The sequence below is a fragment of the Vanacampus margaritifer genome, chromosome 5 (assembly GCF_051991255.1).
Source record: "Vanacampus margaritifer isolate UIUO_Vmar chromosome 5, RoL_Vmar_1.0, whole genome shotgun sequence".
Lineage (NCBI taxonomy): Eukaryota > Metazoa > Chordata > Actinopteri > Syngnathiformes > Syngnathidae > Vanacampus > Vanacampus margaritifer.
In genome coordinates, this window is record NC_135436.1 from 16,757,176 (window position 1) to 16,776,181 (window position 19,006).

The following is a 19,006-nucleotide window of genomic DNA, read 5'->3' on the forward strand; positions in this document are numbered from 1 at the left end:
ATTTAATTTTCCACTTGCCCAGTAAAGTGTTGTGGTACGAAATAAACCACAAGAACAAAAATATTGGAAAAAGCAAGAGAAATGTGCAGCGTTGTTGCTTTAATAGTGTTATAATCACTGAAATCTTTGTCCAGTCATCCAGAGAAAAAACAAAAACAGAAAAGTCAGAGGTTGCTGTTGTTGGTCAATGAGACCTGACGCACAATCTTCTGTAGATTAAGTTCTTCCCGAAGATAAAGCATTCCTCTATGGACTTGCATGGGGCAACACAGAAGGGAATTCTCCAAACTGTTCCCTAAATTGGCCAATATGTCAAAAATAAAATCAGATAGATTAATCTGTCAATTTATTAAGAATTCTGCATCAGTGGAATCAATACAATGTAAATATAGATAGTGTTTGTCTGTTCTTCTAAAAGCTCACAACAAACTTACTTTTGTTTTGTTCTGCTGTTGGTATGTTTTCATCGTAGTTATTTTTAACCATGCAGATCAGTCCAAAACTGTCCAGAGCCCAAAGCTACTTTTGCCTCATAGAGGTCAGATGGTTGACCCAGTTCTTCCTGTTTAGGTTCATTCCCCTTTGTCAAGAACTGAAATGCAAGGGAAATTTTTACTACAGTGGGACTGAAAAAGACTCTCAACTTAATAGAGCACTTTAAAAACAACCATAGCTGCATACAAAGTGCTCTCCATAACGTTAAAATCAGACATATAAAAAGAAATACAGTAAAAACTATATATTAATAACATAAAGACAGTTATTACAATAAAACACTGATGACTCATCCATCCATTTTCCTATCACTTAACTCACTCCCAAAATACGTATAAATATGTTCTAGTTTAAATATGACCATGGTCCCCAAAACGTATTTATACGATTTTTATGTTTTTTTTTTATGCTAGAGCATACGGAAGGTTTTGATGCAGCTTCTGAAATGAAGAGAATGCTTGTAGCAATGGTAGTTATTACAAAAATAGCCAGCAGGTGGCTGCTGGCAGCAGAGTGTAAGCAATCAACCGGGGCCATGTTGCAAAAAGGCTTTTTTCCCCACTGTTTTAACCAGATTTGTGAATAATGATGAAACGTATCAATATTATAATGGCAATTTCTGCAAAACTTCCTGATGAAAGAAGAGACTCTAATCCTTCTTTTGGTAGGGTCCATGTTTGTATAGCAATATAACACAATATTCTCTGCGCCTTGCAAAATCAGTCAAAATCCAGTAAAACAGCCGGCGGCGAAGGGGGTTGCTTCGATGAAAATGGCTGGGAGTGAATGAGTTAATCTCTTTATGATTGTGGCTAAGATGCACTTATCCCAACTATTTTTGGGTGAGAGGCGGGGTTCACCCTGGACTGGTCACCAGCCAAATGCAGGGCATACCGGCAAACTTACACTCACACCTATGGGCAATTTTGTAATTTGGGAGGCAGTAGGAGTACTGTAGCCACGCATGTATTTTAACTTCACCTAGATAACTGTAAGGCATCAAAGCTGTACTTCAAGCTCAATGTTTTGAATCCTGCAGGTGTGTTCTGCAGGATTGTCTTTTGTTTGCATTTTAGTACTCTGGGGAATGATTGTCAAGGGTGTGAAACATAAAAGAAAAAGTTCTAAAAAAATAGTTAATGCCAGTGATGTTTTTTCTCATGAGGCCCTAACAACTTCTTCCAAATTACTTATCCAGTACATTTATTGTTCCATTTCCCTCAGCTGTCTTACATTGACAAAATCCGTTTTGGAATCCTGTATCAGTAAAGTAGTGGGCAATATTGCTTTCCATTTCAAACTATTACGGTTCTCTTGTTTTCTTGTCTGTGCATGCGGCCATATTTGATGTTTTCCGGACTTCACCAGGATACTTATGACGTCATTTTCATCTTTCTCTGTGTTCTTTTGCAACTTAGCCAGAAAGAAAAAAAAATAGATGAGACACCAACGTATAGTGTCTGCTGTCCAAACACACACAAACACACAAATACACATCTCTCCTGGGAAGAGAGCAGTCTGTGGAAATTAGGTCTCTGAACAGTCGTTGTGTGGGTATTTTTGCTCAGACAGTTTGAGGCTACAACCATAGACACGACTATGCGTGTGTGTGAGCATATTCCACATGGGATATTGGCAAGCTCACCATTGCTAGCAAAAATGCATGCGGTGAGGTCGCTTGAAGATAAACAAAGCTTGGACACATGCAGGGTGCAGACACATTGTATATTATGTATTAACAGGACAGATCTTGTAGTTAAGATTACTGTACCCATGTTGAAGTGCCTTAAAAAAATTAAATGGAAATAAAGATTGTTAAATTGAAATTTTAATTCATGAACAACATAAATATGTTCTCTTTAACGATAAAAAAAAGAAGTTATTCTCCAGTTCTGCGTTAGTGACCTTTAATAATTGTTTCAATCCATCCATCCATCCATCCATCCATTTTCTTGGCCGCTTTTCCTCACTAGGGTCGCGGGGGTGCTGGAGCCTATCCCAGCTGGCTTCGGGCAGTAGGCGGGGTACACCCTGAACTGGTTGCCAGCCAATCGCAGGGCACACAGAGACGAACAACCACACTCACATTCACACCTAGGGACAATTTGGAGAGTTCAATTAACCTGCCATGCATGTTTTTGGAATGTGGGAGGAAACCGGAGTACCCGGTGAAAACCCACGCAAGCACGGGGAGAACATGCAAACTCCACCCAGGAAGGCCGAAGCCCGGACTCGATCTCACGTCCTCTGCACTGGGAGGCGGACGTGCTAACCAGTCAGCCACCGTGCTGCCTTGTTTCAATCCATTAAAATCAATTTCAAACGTGAATGTGTGAATTTGTTGTTTTGGTTGGGGGGGAATAAATGTCATACCAGAAGAAGAATAATAACAAGAGTTAATGATAATTCCTTAAGCTAATTGTGCATTTATGCGTATGTTCCCATCATGGAAACAATTACGTTATACACGCGCGCAATCATATGTCACACACAAATTTGATGCTGCTCAATCAGTTGAATAAAGTTTTCTCGACAGCTGTGTAAAGTGACAATGTGAATAATTGTTCTGATACAGTACTATGTAATCCTGCAATTATTGCATCCCACATTCTGATATGGCACTGTGTTCTTTGATGAATTGAGATACAGCGATCAAACAGCCCATGGGGCATGTTTTAAATTTTTGTTGTAACATTACGAAATTAATACACAAGAACCCGTGTTTCAATGAAAAGGTTGTGACACATGTGACAGATGAAGTACAGAGATGTTGTCTTGGACAAAGAGTACCCCATTAAATCACTATTATTTAAGTCTCGAATTATGCAAGACACTGAAAGAAAATGTTTATTTCTGCCGCTTTCGTATTCCATACTTTTAACTCTAATACCACCCTTGAATTGTACCCTTTTAAGAAGAAAACTACTGTGGTGGCGCAGTGCTACTGAGACAGAGATCTTGCTTTAACATTCTCAGGGCCAGTGTGTGTTTTTGTGAGGTCAACAGATAAAAGAAACTGCTGTCTCACTCATTCCTTATCTTTGGTTGCTCTTTTGTCAGAGACCCCATTCACTAACTGGCTTGATACTCTTTCACACAAGAGTTTATACACCAAAGAGAAGTCCTTTATTTAACATTTGACATATTCTGTAAATTTGCATATTGTTGTTGTGACTTATCCAGTGTGTAACTAGCAACACGTTACTCCAAATGTGCACGATGTACATATTTTTGAGAAACAACTAATTCAACTCAAATTACTTTTCCTTGTCAAGTAATCAGACTACAATTACTCTTCTAATATGACAAAGCATTGTTTTGTAGACTGCATTTGCTTCCATATTCAGGTAACTTCAGTTTTATTGGCGCATTTCACCACCACACGTAATTGCAGTTGGGATGCAGCAATATAACAAACAATTGACAAGACTTAATAAACCGCACAAGCTGGTTTGTAAATCTAATAGTTAATGAAGAATAAAATACGGAGGATAACTGTTCCTAACAGTATACCACTCAATAAAGTCATTAAACAAGTAACTATACTGTATATTGCAGAACACACAGGAAAGGGAAACTGGTATTTATAGCTTGACGATAGTAAAAATGCGTTGAGGGAGTATTTAAATTTACCTCACCATCTGAGAGAGTGACGTCATAGTTTTCAGCAAATTGACAACTCACGTGTCAATAAACAGCAAGCGAAGAAGAAGAGAGATTTGCATTTTAAAGATGGAAATACACTCACTCACATTTTGAGTTTGTGTCAGCTAAGCACAAACATTAAAGTTCTGTTGCACATGTGTCAAGTAATGAAGGCTGTCTTTATTTTCAATTATATAAAAAAGCCTAGAAATTCTGTATTTTTATTTATTTATTTTTGAGAAAAACAACTGGCCCAATTATGTTAAGGAAAGTCCGGAAAACTCTTTTTTTCCTTTTTTATAAAGCTAATTATGGTAAGTCAAAAAGGTGTTCTTTATTTCGTTAAAAAAAACAAAAGCATAATGTCACTATGAACAATACATTTCCAATTAAGTGGCAAAAATGGGTGTGAGTTTTATGCTAAGCAGGGTTGTCGTTATCTGGTCAATGTAACTATTGAAGTAACTTGTAATTTAACCAAGTTTTGAAATCAAATAATTAGTAAACTAACTAAGCTACATATAAAGCAAGCAATCAATAAAGTAACTATACTGTACATTCCTTTTTTTAAGTACCTGTGGCAACACTGATCGAGAGTATACATTGTGTACAATGAAACCTCTATTATTTCTGTTACTAACAATGACATTTTTGAATAACTCGAAAATTGAAAGTGGATGGATGGCACAGAACAGATTGTGTTTCACTTTTGAGGTTTCACTGTAATTGGGCTGATATTAAAAATCTGACTGTTCATCATCTACAAAATAGCTTCAGCTGTGCAGAAAAATGAAATAGTAAGCACACAAAATGTATCACCTTCAATGTTTTCATTTGTGTTTTCACATTTTCCACTGCCTTGCATTCTTTAAGTACAGGGCAGACCATTATTTTCCTTGTAATTCAGGCTAGAATTTCGAGGCCATGCCGTACAAAGGAGGTTTAGAAAGCTCATGCAGCAACAAATACAGTTCTTTCTTCCAATGCTCCAGAAAGCCTTGCTTACAATTTTTTGTGGCTGTCAGTCACATAGTCATAGACATTCTTCCCTTTGAACAATGGACTGAATAGATAGTAAAAAAGCGAATGCTTCCATTGCGGCGTTGGAGGTAAATTAATTATGTTTTTCATTATGAACTAATGCTTTTGGCGCCCCCTTTTGCTCCCAGTTCCTACAAATGTTTAAATATTTGAAAAATAAATAAATTGGTCTTCTGATCTAACCTTGCCTGCAAGCTGAATTCTTGAGGTATTTTCGAGTTCACAAACCCCCAAGAATCCATCTTGTACTGAGCCTGCTGCTTTCCACTGATCCACCAATCACAAAGCAACATTGTGTTTGGTGGCGGTATATGTGGACTGTGGAAACAAGTTTTGAGGCCGTGGGAAACAAACAAACTATGGACATACCGGTGAACGAATGGATGGATGCTGCAATTAATTTTGTTCTCACAGAATTACCCACAGTTTTTGAAAGAGGCGCTTCTTGCATTTTTAGCTGGTAAAAATCTTTTTTTGTACCTACGGTGACAAAAATACGACTTTTTCATACGTTGTCGTGACTGGTCAAAATAAAAGTTTGGTAGATGTGCAGGTGTGTAGGTGTGACTGTCCGGCCTTTCCCGAGCAGATCACATTTGAGCAGTCCCAGATTAATTTTGTGAAGAATTCCTTTGAGTGGGTCACAATATTAATCTAGCTCTTGCCAGGTTACTTTTGATCTTTTGCTTAAAAATGTATGCATATTACTTTTGTTAGCATAGGCTACGATACTCTTCTTTCTTGGACAAATTCAGAAGTGAGACTGAGCACACGGGCAGCTAGTAAAGATCATCAGGTAGAGAGACGGGCTGGCCGGTCGTGCTGTGTTGTGGCAGCCAGACCAGGAAGTAAGCAAGATATTGAGAGCGGTATTCAGACATTGTGACTCCTACGTCGACTTGATAACAGAAGCGGAAAAACTTGTAATGGGGACCATTAGGAGTTTCAATGGAAGTGGTAGTCTTTAGTCCATCTTCTCTATTAATACTCCACGACTATGGAAGTATGCAGCTACCAGTAATTTTGTACATCTATTGTAAGATGATCCCAATTCTTGTGCATAAAACAGAAGAAGACGATATTGTATTATTTTTTGGAGGATTTTTTTTATTGACTACATATTACAGATTATGTACAGTGTGTATCTATGGATTGTTGTTTAGGTATTTTTGTTCATACTAGAGAATTGAAATACATATCTTTAGTTGGTTATTTGCATTAGACTTGACCCACTGTTTAGGGTTAGACCTATCAATATTGGAAATAAATGGATTTTTTTTTTTTTAATTCACTCAATTATGACACCAAAACTCAACGCTGAGGCCTTGAACAAGAAGGACTTGTACTTGTCGTGCAACCTCCTCCTTTGCACAATATATTATTTTAAGCGTGACCTTTCAATTGTTTTAACCAAGTTAAGTCACACTTCCGATGGCCGACGTGTGTATGTGCCCATGTGAGTGTGCACACTTTTATATTTAATTAAGATGGTTCTCCTTAGGGTCCGCAGACAGGGCGTTGAAAAGTGGACCACCACGCAGGGATCACTACGGCCTTTTCCACATAGCTATGTCTGCATGCGAAATGTGAGTGCTCCACATTTAAAAGGAATGAGATGAGCCACTTTGATCGCTGGCTATTGGAGTGACTGTGCAACCCACAGTTTTATAAATGTGCCAATGCATAACTTTAAAATCAATTGCTGAAAAAGTTTAAAAAGCTAATCACTGTAAAAACATAAACATAAATTACCTTAACTGTGCTAAGAAATAAAATTATGGCCACACTGACCAAATGGACACAATCACTAGAGACTCGTTGGTCCGACATCCAAGTTGAAATGTCCCAATATCAAACAAATATAATCTCTGCATTCAAAACACAAAGAGGAACAATTTCAAAACCTCTCTTGCCTGTAAACCTCAGTTGACATTTTACAGTGCTACATCTCATGTTCAGGTTTTCACCAAGTTAGTCATTTTAAATGTATTGTGGTTGCCATGGTAACAGAGCTGTGCCTTCACATTGCTGTACCTGGGATGCCCTGAAAATAAAAGTTCAATTAACACCTGTTCTGTTCAAGTGGGCACTTAGTATTTCACACATACGCACATCCAATTGGGAGCTAGGGTGGCTATGCCTACTGGAAGAAAAAAAAAGAAGGATAAACCCCTCAAAGAACCAGTCGATTTACATTCCAATGCTTACATGAGGTCAAATGTTTGCTGAAGTGAGTGAAAGAATGAGATCAGTGTTTTGAATAGTTGTACTCTGTGGGATACTTGTTTCAGGCTGCAGAGTTGAATGCAGTGAAATAGTAACAGTGTTCCAGCCAATATTTCTTCAGTCTGCTAAGGATCAAAGTGAAATCAAAAGACAAGACGACATAAAGGATTATCCAGCAAGGTTTCTTGTCAGAACTAATTCACGTTATCAATTTTCTTTACAATGTCATCACAAAATGGCTGTGACTGTCCAAATGTTTAATTTTCCCTCCTTGCCCACTCATGTCAAGTGGACAAGGGAGTGGGCACAAGTCTAGCAAAAAGTATGCATGTCTAACTGTGCACATGAGATGTAATTTCCCTTCTTTTGGTATTTACATAGACTTTGAACAGATTGTGCCGTTTTGCGTCTTTTGTGTAATGGCGCACGACATGGCTGACATTGCAGCAAACAGAAAATAGCACCCGCCAAATTGTTCAGAAATAGTTAATAAATAAATAAAAAAGATAATAGTTATTACCAGATGCATATTTAGCCCATTTTTTGGAGTGCTTCAGCACCCCCAAAGTGAAAAATAGCACCCCCAATTTTTGTATATATATATATATATATATATATTGTGTGTTATTTTTTTACAAGATAAATACTTATAGCTATAATATATATAAACCATGGAGTTTAAAAGTAATATTTAAACAACAAAAATACAGATAATGGTTTGAGCCACCCGATTAGCGATTAACCTTACCAGTACAGTGATGTTAGTTAGCTGTCGCTGCTAATAATAATGTGAGTTGAGAGACAATTTCTTGCTAGTTCGACACAAAATAGGATATGGATTTGTAGCTTAGTACTGTCCTGTTAATTTAGAAGCAGTCGTGGTCAGTCTCTTAGTCGTGATTTTCGCTGTTCAGTTTCCTTTTCTATTTATTGTGTACAGGTCAGTAACTGACATTTGCCTTATTGCCGCCAAGTGGCATAAAGCTCTATTGTAACTGAGCCATTGACAATTGTAACAGCTCCAATGCATTAAATTCATAACATACGCTCTGAAATTATTTTATGCAGCCCACTCGTCGGTGCTCGTAGCCCAAGGGCGGCATGCGAACGGTGTGGCTGCATATTTTGACATTTCAGGTATGAACTAATGGCCACCCCTGTATGAGTCATAGTTTCATCAAGGCCACTCCAATGGAATTTTTTTTAGCTACACCCCTGTCTGTAAACACAAGGTTGCACGCATTATGATGTTACAAATATGCAACCTTATAGGAGAGGGGAGGGGTTGAGGAGTTGGGCACAACTTTAGCCACAACCTTAACAGATGGGCCAACGCAGCAAGTCTATTATTATCGGTGGATTTCTTTATTATCTTGTTTATTTGTATGTCGTCAAATTGGTCGATAATTGCCAATAGTTATCAGCCGCCGATATTGTCGTGCATCCCTGATTCTAACGCTACAAAACTTTGATCATATGGTACACATGCTAAACAAATGAACCACTGTTCTCTCCAGTTGCAATTTTACATGTAATAAGCTGACCATAAAAGTTATTATTTTCTCTTTTGATTTCTTTAATTACTTAAGATTAAGTTTAGCCTTTTAAAATTATACTTGCATGTCCCAAATTGATCATTGTCCATTTTCAACAACCGTGTTCAAAAACATAAAATCCCACAGTCCTTATTATTAGCTGTAATGTTTAGCTCACAAGTTCTTCATTGTGACAAATGCCAAGCTACAATACGTACAGCATGTCCTCTGTGTTGAATGAATGCGTTTGAGTGACCCTATGTCGTTCTGTGTGACATTAGCTGTCAGGCTGAAGGATTGAATGATGGCTTTTCATGAAGAAGAATGTCAGTTTTTGTCGACCAGCAGCTGCTCACAAACGCCTCTCTCAAGTATGACGTCTCCTGCCAGTCTTCTCGGGCGGGCTAAAGGGAACCATCAAATATATGCATGGGGTGTTTGACCTCAATGCTCATAAAAAAAATATGCTCATTTCTATTTAAGGACTTGAGAGATTCTCCCATCTCTTAGCCAAAAAGGAGCCTTGTTACTTTTTTTTTTTTGCAGCTCCGCAGATGATGACACAATGTAAGACATATAGCATAAGTTAACCACAGTAATGAGTGATTGAGATCATAATTTAGACTTTTTACTTTTATACTTTAATAGATCGGAGTCTATTCTTTTTTTTCTTATTTTTTTTTTTACTTTTACTGGTAGTAAATGAATATTTTTACTATGGTCTTTTTTCTTTTCTTTTTTTCTTTTTTTAAAACAAAGTACATGCACTTCCATTTGCACAAATGTGAGTACTTAAGCCACCTCTGCGTGTCGAGGGATACCCGAAACCACGTTTGTCTTTTGCAGAGTAGATGTGACGTTCAGTCTGTGCTTTGGCTCGCGTTGCTGCTGCTGCGAAAGAGTGGACGTGTGTTGCCCGCTGCAGGCGAGACGCGGGAAGGCAAGCAGATCGAGGGAGGAGAATAAAAGCACCAACTGGGATCACGCCTCTCCCTTCTTGCTTGAAATAGTCGTGGCCACCCGCTGTCGTCACCACAGAGGAGAAGGGCGATTTTAGATGGAGTGCCAACTCCTGAATAAGTACTCTCATATATAGAACAACTTTGAGTGGCATCCACAGGTCTGCCTTGTCTCACTCACACCCTTTCTTTCTTTCTTTCTTTCTTTCTTTCTTTCTTTCTTTTTCGGCGCGGTACATGAAAACATCCCCTTCTCACCCAAGAATCCAAACGGTCTCCATCATTTTTCCCCCTCCTCCTCCTCCTCTCTTTCTCTTTATATCTCTCTTCTCTGCGTCTCTCAACCTTTCCCTCCCTCCACCTCCACCTCCCCGGCTGGCTCAGTCCCTCCTCATCACTCCTGTGACGCACGACAGCAGGCATTTTTTGGACGCGTGGAAAAAGAAAGCGAGCTGCAGCATGCGGGGGGCAAATGAAACTAAATAAAAGCAGCCGAGCAGTTCCGTCTACATTCCTGCTGCTTATTGCGCCGACCGTGACGAGGACGCGGTCCTGAGGAGAGTATTGTCACCCGGCTGCGCAGCCGTCGAGCGCGCTTACCCGGGAGGCGGCGGAGGAGGAGGAGGAGGGAGGAGGAAGAAGCAGGACGGGCTGGAGTCGAGGACTTGCATTTTAAGCACACACAGGAGAGTGGGAAGAAGAAGGGGAGAGTGTCAGAGTCACCGGAGAGCGAGGGAGAGATTTCACATTCCTCTCACGTCTTCATCTCTCCTCTTCCTCCTCTCCTTTCGCTTCAGCCACGGGGAGAGGGTGAGGAGATAGAACGCGGGAGATGGAGAAGGAAGAGAGAGGAAACTAACAGCATTCAAAGTATTGCTCTCCTGTTTTTTTTTTCATTTGTTTGTTTTATGATCACTATTATTTCTCCCAATGCTTCCCAGCTGCAGCACAAACCTAAGGTGAGTTGCCAGATTCTTGTACAGTGTGTGCGCATTTGTGTGTCTTGCATGCATCAACGTCAACTTTAACCACTAACATGATCGTGGAATAGTCGTGATCTTTTCAGCACATCGGCCACGGCCAAATGTTGCTGCATTATGCTTGGCATCTCTTTCCACGAGCGCGGTGCTCTCTACTAGATTGAACTCAGTGCTTTCAGTGAAAGAGAGGGTTTTGGCAAGACTAATTCAAACATCTTTTGTTGCATTCCAATATAAAGTATTCAGCATTTTCGACTGAAGTGCTGCTGCTTGAATTTGAATCGGTGCCACATTCACAATCTAAGTCCCCACTCTGCTTCCATATCTTCTCCGTTTATATGCTCTCGAACGTTTCTCTCACCTGCACTTCTGGTGCCGTTTCTCCCCGCAGCCCGGCATCGGACAGTGAGCAGGACGCCGCGGGCCACAATAGAACACGCAGCAGGAGGATGAAGAAGTGGGAATCCCTCTAAACTAAGTACGTAACATCCTGTTTGATACAATGCATAACTTAATATAAATAAATATATGCCCCCCCCCCTCCCTCCCACCCCATTGTAAAAAAATAATAATATAAACATCGAGGAATCCTGAGATTAAGCACAATGAAGCGAGGGAGGCAATTTGCAGCAAGGTCACTGTTTTTTGTTTTGTTGTTTTTAAAGTCTTTTCTGGGGGAATACGTACCTTTTACGTACGTTATTTTTCTCTCTTATCACCTTCCCTTCACTGGATTTCTTTTTTCTTTTCTTTCTTGAAAAAAAAATAAGAACCACGGACAGCGAATTCGTTCCTACAAAGTCCTCTCTGGATTTTTCAGCACCCACAGTCGGACGGACAGTGCCCAGCCTCTGTTTGGTGTGCGCGTGTGCAGTGAATGGAACATGTTGAAGTTTTTTTATTTATTTTTATTTTTTTAAACCGTGCACGAAGGACTACAGAATCAAAAAAATATTCTGCCAGTAAATAATAATTACTTTTTACAACAACAACAAAAATACTTTTCGTATCTTGACTTTATGTTTACTAAAACAGCTGCCGCCCTTCTCAGACTTGGCACTTCTTCAGCATATAACACGTAAATTCTCTGAGGACAGAAAAAAAATATGCGCATGGTTGTGCGCGTGAATGTGCTCGTGTGCTCGGGTGTGTGTGAGTGCGTGTGTGCGCGAACGTGTGTTTCTTTTTTGTTTTTTACAAACAAAACGGGCTCTATTACATGTATTTTTGCCTCAAATTTTATTTAGTGAGTTTTACTTTAATATTTGAGTGACATCATCCACAATACACTTGATTTTTTTCTTTTTTTCCCCCCTCTCCCATTTGTAAAATAGCGTGCACTTATTGTGTCGCCTATAAGCATGTCTCCTATACCAATTATATACTCATGGAACGTCATACATATAAGGTTTTTGTTACAAAAATGTTGAAAATTCAAGTTGAGTGCTTTTCCCCCCATTGCTCTCATTACTCAAGAAGAAGGTGACTGAGTCTCCTGTTATGTAATAAATACACCAGGGGGACGGTGTCTCCTCTCACCGCTAACCTCACCCACCTGCTGTTGCCATTGTTTATTCATAGCGATAAGCATCTCTGAGGTGATTTATTGCGACCTTAGCAGCATATCTGCTGTATTATAAATGGACTTGGGTCTGCTCAGTGATGCTAGCTCTACGAGAGATTTGTTTCTCTTGCATGGATATCGCACCACCGATCCAAGAGTACTCGGCCCGTTGTGTTTGAAATAACCAGCAACATCTCAAGTAGTCTCTTGGGTTGTGTTCATTTACTTGCGCTTTTCAATTCCACCAAAACGAATGCGAACCGCGTCTCTCACCTTGAACTTTGCTTTACTAGATTTGCGTGTGTGTGTCACTCTCTCCCACCATTTCATCCCCCCTCTTTCTCTCTGTTGCAGTGCTGTGAAGTGGCTCTCTTCCTGGAGCCCAGACTTCACCCACCCGGTGACAGCGAGGATGCTGTGGGTTACCTTGCTGAGCACCATAGCCTTAGGATGGACCACCCCAATCCCATTACTGGAGGACTCGGAGGAGATCGATGAGCCGTGCTTCGAGCCCTGCTACTGCGAGGTCAAAGAGGGCATCTTCCACGTGCACTGTGACAGCAAAGGATTTACAAATGTGAGCCAGATTGCTCAGATATGGAGCCGGCCATTCAAACTCAACCTGCAGAGAAACTCCATGAGGAAGCTCTACTTTAACAGCTTTCTTCATCTCAACAATGCCATATCTATCAATCTAGGTAATAACGCCTTGCAAGATATCCACGCTGGAGCATTCAACGGCTTGGGAATACTCAAACGGCTTTTCCTACATGAGAACAAACTAGAGATTTTCCGGAATGACACATTCCTCGGACTGGAGAGTTTAGAGTATCTCCAGGCAGACTACAATGTTATCAAAAGGATTGAAAGTGGTGCATTCAGGCACCTTCACAAATTGAGAGTACTTATACTAAATGACAATCTGATTCCCGTGCTCCCCAATTATCTCTTCCGCTCTGTTTCACTCACACATTTGGACCTTAGGGGGAACAGACTAAAGACGTTGCCCTATAAGGGGACGTTGGAGTACGTTGGCCGGAGTTTGATGGAAATTCAGCTGGAAGAGAACCCTTGGAACTGCGTGTGTGAGATTGTCCAACTAAAGACTTGGCTGGAGAGGATTCCTTACACCGCGCTGGTTGGTGAAATAACATGTGAGTACCCGTTCCATTTACATGGGAAAGACTTACGGGAGATCAAGCGCAGTGAGCTTTGTCCTTTGCTCTCCGATTCTGAGATCGAGGCTAAACTGGGAATTCCACGCATCCCGTTCAACAATGACAACACGTGGCCTACCAAACCTTCCTCCATGCTCTCGTCCTTTCACAACACAGCTTCTTCTGCAATAAAGCCCACCAAACGACCTCGGCCCACAAAGAACCCCCCAACACCTCGTAGCATTTACCCAGGAGTCAACCAGCCCCCAATCGCCGGCTATCAGACAAGACCTCCAATTCCGATAATCTGCCCTGCGGGATGTATTTGCAACCTTCACATCAATGACTTGGGCCTAACAGTGAACTGTAAGGAAAAAGGCTTTCACAACATCTCTGACCTTCTGCCGAGGCCTCTCAACGCCAAGAAATTATATCTCAGTGGGAACCTAATACAGAAAATCTACCGTTCTGATTTCTGGAACTTCTCAAGTTTGGATTTACTGCATTTAGGTAACAACCGGATATCTTATGTGCAGGAGGGGGCTTTCATCAACCTGCCAAATTTAAAGAGTTTATATCTGAATGGTAATGACATCGAAAGGCTCAGCCCTGGGATGTTTCGAGGGCTTCAGATGTTGAGCCTACTCTACTTTGAGTATAATGTCATACGTGAGATACAGCCCAACTCCTTCTCCCTAATGCCCAATCTGCAGCTGGTTTTCCTCAATGACAATTTGCTGCGCTCTCTCCCCGACGACGTCTTTGCTGGCACAAACCTCGCTCGCCTCAACCTCCGCAACAATTACTTCCTCGCCCTGCCCATGCGTGGAGTCCTGGAGCACCTGACCTCTATCGTCCAGATTGATCTTCATCAGAACCCCTGGGAGTGCTCCTGCGACATCATCCCCCTCAAACAATGGCTGGAAAAGCTCTCCTCCGTCATTGTGGTTGGCGATGTCATCTGCAAGACGCCAGAATTTGCCTTTGGGAAGGATTTGCGTTCACTAGAGGTGGAAGTCCTTTGTCCCGAACTTAAGTATTCCTCAGGCCCCTTGCCGGCTCAGCCCGGTGGGGATGACCTCACCACCGGGAGTAGTGGAATGGGGGAGGCGGGTGAAAGGGACGCAGTGCCGCTCTCCGTCCTCATCCTCAGCCTCCTCATCCTCTTCATCTCTGCTGTGTTTGTAGCAGCCGGGCTGTTCGCCTTCGTTCTTCGTCGGAGGAAGAAACTGCCCTTCAGGAAGCGGTCGGAGGTGGATCTGACAGGAATCCAGATGCAGTGCAGGATTTTCGAGGATGCGCCCAGGCAGAGTAGCGACGGCAATACAAGCACAGAGAGGCCGGCCCCCAGCTTGCACACGCACACTCATCCCAGTCACACACATTCCCATGGCCATGTTTATGATTATATCCCCCACCCCGTGACTCAGATGTGTAACAACCCCATCTATAAGCCCCGGGAAGGGGAGATAGCTGCAACAGCAGGTGAAGACAGAGGGCAGTTTTCAGCCAAGAAAGACAATGGCAGCAGCAGTAGCAGCAGCAGCAACTATAGAACATTGTTAGAGAAAGAACGAGAGTGGAGCCTGGCCGTCTCCAACTCTCAACTCAACACCATCGTCGCTGTCAACCACACCACAGCCGACTTTGCAGGGCTTCACGAGAACGGCGGGCTCTGCCCCACAGTCATTGACAGTCAAAGGCCCACGCCTACCGTGGGTTTTGTGGACTGCCTTTATGGGACCGCCCCCAAACTAAAGGACATGCACGTGGCACATGCACACCCACCTGGCATGCAGTACCCAGATTTGCAACAGGATGCTCGGCTGAAAGAGACTTTGCTTTTCACGGCGGGGAAAGGCTGCTACCCCGAACCGTCCCAAAGCGATTACCTGGAGTTAAGGGCCAAACTTCAAACCAAGCCGGATTACCTCGAAGTGTTGGAAAAATCGTATCGGTTTTAACATTTGTAGCCCAGAGGAGAAAGGCGTGACATGATCACTTTGTTATCCTTAAACCACAACCACCCAAAACCAATATTAGACGCAAGTCAATCCGGACAAGGCAGCATGATATGAAATAAAATATATTACAGTGCCGCCCAAGTCATTACAGAGGCTGTTCTCAGATATTTCAATCAAGTGCCTTTTTTTCAGAGTAGCCAGCAATGTCAGCATCTGTTATTTTTATAATATAAATATCTCTACTTGCTGAGACGAGTGCATTAGAGGCGTAAGAGAGGCACTGGGGAATAAAAAATACACCACAATCCTGAAATACAACGAAATCCTTTGTTTATGGAATTCCCATGACGCACGGGAGCAGGACGTCTCCCTGAATTGGAGGGTTATTCTCCGCCTCTTCTACCCCTCACTAGGATATACAAAGACCCGGAGGCCGTGCACATTAAGGCTATGGGAAATCGTTGAAAGAAGGATAAAACAAATATGAACTGCAGTTTGCTGCAGTGCAGAAAGATGAGGGGTGGGGGTGGCGCTTCGGGTTGCAATTCATCACATCGTGAACAGAGATACTGCAACACATTTACGGTTCAGTGTTCTATTTAATTTTTTATATCTTATGACTATGGTTGTTACTATTAATTAGGATTTCTGTCTATATCAGGGTGCTTCTCATAAAGGATGCGCCAACGACGCACGGATGGTAAAACATTTGTGAATATTATTATCAGACGACGCTCAAGGTTTTCTGGATATTTCCATGCACTTTGTTAACCCCCGCCCCACCCCCCCTCTCCGCGCAATTGCCTCTGGATCCTGCCCCCGCCCTCGCCCCGTCATCACCCACTAACAGCTTTGTAGGAGGCACTTTTAATGTTTTTTCTCTCACACAAAGATTTGAAGAAAAATGTGCATATATTTATTCTGTAATTTCAGTGAAGACTTTAATTGTAAAGGTAATGTTAAATCAATGTATAGTGATTATGCGTCTGGTATAGCCTTCTTAATAAAAAGAAACTCTTCAAACAGCTGTCAGGAGGCTTGATGTCACATAAAGGTGTGTTGGGCGAAAACGAATTCTGTGTGATTGTTCAAGAGCCATGTTGAAGCTGTGACATCATCGCCGGTGACGGTAGAATCCTTAAACTCAATTTGGGTTCAGGAGAATTTAGTCGACAATTGTACAAAAAGGAAGCAACAGTTTACATTTGAAGTGGACTCATTTTGAGCAACAGGCTTGTCAATCAGGGCTTTACAAAATTCAGAATTGAACTGAGAATGACCCCTAAATTTAGTGATCAATAATTTTTTTATTTTTCTAGATGGTGCTCTTGGTTTAAAGATTAAGTGTAGTGCAATGAAATTGATTAAATTTCCACTGCAGCTTGAAAGCAAGAGCACCTTCTAGTACTTTTGATATGTAACCTGCAACAAAAAAGAGAAAGATCATTTTAAAGAAAGATTTAAATATTCCAATGTAGCATTTCTCTTAAAATTGCATAAAACTAAAGGTGATTTTCTAATCTTCCAATTTCTAGCTCCTGGTCATAAAATGGCCACAAGAGTGAAGCTTATACTGTTATGATAGTGGTCGTCACAAGTACCGACACCTGGCTTGAAAAAAGGCCGGGTATCGGTACTTGCCCATGCCAAGTCTATTCAATATGTTCCTGCAAGGTTAAAAATGTCAGAATAAACAAGCTGGAGCTACCTGCATCAAAATGTGAGGTGACTGAGGGGGCTGCTTTGTACATTATGTGTCAGATTGCAATGCAAATTGAACCAGCTACAATCAAAGAAACACACTTGCTGTTGACAGGAATTATTTCAAAGTGTGCGCTCTAAAATTTGGGAAAGATATGTGACTAAGATTTTGATCTTCCATAACAGAAATGTGTTGGTAATGGAAATAAACATGCATTTTTCATGCACATAAATAAACTAATCACTCCTAACTGAAATAATGCTGTTTTGCAAATTCAGTGTTACATAAAATAGAACATCAGGGAAGGGCATTAGCTGGTGTATATAAAGCTTGTATAATACAGTTCAAACATTACAATTTTAACAGTAAAGCAACTGTTTTATGATCTTTTCCAGGGACGCACCCAAACTCATGCAGCCTTTCTTTCCCATGAATATCAGTCAGCAATTTCCCTCTGCACTTACTTTGATTAAAACCATCATGCATCAGTTAACCCCAACCTTCACCGTCAGCCTCCCATGAATAAATAAATAAATAAATAAATATGATTTGGGGTTCACTGAGGGTGATGAAGTTGCTGGGTTCTAAAACATTCTGGCAACCTTCCATCCATCCTCCACCACATGACCCCAACACACCCCTCACTATTATGTTTCACTCTCTGCTGTTTTGGCTCACTGCGCCATACTGAGTGGTTTTATCCTAATAAATCCTCTTGTTATCCTGCACTAATATCTCCATGGGATTTCATACTTTGCTGCAATATTAGATAATGACAACCAGCGGGATTCATTTAAGACTGCCTGATAGTTTCTCCTGTGTGAAACGAAAATATACATAAAGTACATTTGACTTGTTTCAATTGTTTCCTGTGCTGTCAGAGATGTTTGAATTTTGCAGGGAAGTTAACCTTGCCTTTAGACGTGTCTCGTGGGGCTTGCGTGTCGACAAGACTTCAGAATGTTAAATGGAGAAAGTGTATGTGCATGTGTCAGCGTGAGATACTTGCTACACATCTATTGATCTGAGTGCTGGTTTCTATCAACCTAGTCAACCTTAGGGTTCCCTGCATGCAGGGAGGTATAAGAATAAAAAGATGTTACTGTTATCACCTTAATACAGTGGTGGGTTTGATCAAACCCCAGGGTTTCGGTGAGTCAGTCTCAGGGGTTCAAATGATTTGTGATGTTATGCCCCACTTGGTCATCATTGGCTGCAGGTGATTACGCTACATTGCTTGGCCTGTCTGTGCTGCAGGAAATTTAATGTTCTCGGTAGTCAACTTCTAGCTGTTGTGATGGTACGTTGTGGGATATCCTAATTAGTAATCCCTTAATACTATGTCGAGCAAAAAAAGAAAGTGGATGGATGAATATGTGCAATAATAATACACATGTATAACGGAATATATGGTGCTCCACAGGGTTCTATTCTGGGGCCTCTGCTGTTTACATTGTATCTGCTTGTTTTAGAGTGTGAGTTGAGTGATGGGAGTCAACGACCTAATGGCAAGATTTGCAATGCCAAGTCGAGCAATTCTAGTCAAACGCAACTAGCTATCCAGAAAAACTAAAGGGATACTTCCTTAAGTTGCATGGAGATGGGGAACACAAGAACAGAACACTTTCAGAATTTAAGGTGAAGAGAGCCAGATTGAACGAAAAGGCTACTCTCCGTCCTCATTTTGGTTACCAGTTAACCCTATGCCTATGTCTTGAATTAAAAATAAATAAATCGT

General features: G+C 41.2%; 1 protein-coding gene across 1 annotated transcript; it reads left to right on the forward strand.

Moving 5' to 3' along the window:
* The first annotated feature begins 9,981 nt into the window (after window positions 1-9,981).
* slitrk3a (SLIT and NTRK-like family, member 3a) lies at window positions 9,982-16,593 on the forward strand. Its single transcript, XM_077566797.1, has 3 exons — window positions 9,982-10,860; window positions 11,273-11,359; window positions 12,800-16,593. Exon 3 carries the CDS (start codon window positions 12,858-12,860, stop codon window positions 15,564-15,566), a length of 2,709 nt encoding a protein of 902 aa, XP_077422923.1. The 5' UTR covers window positions 9,982-10,860; window positions 11,273-11,359; window positions 12,800-12,857; the 3' UTR covers window positions 15,567-16,593.
* The last annotated feature ends 2,413 nt before the right edge of the window (window positions 16,594-19,006 follow it).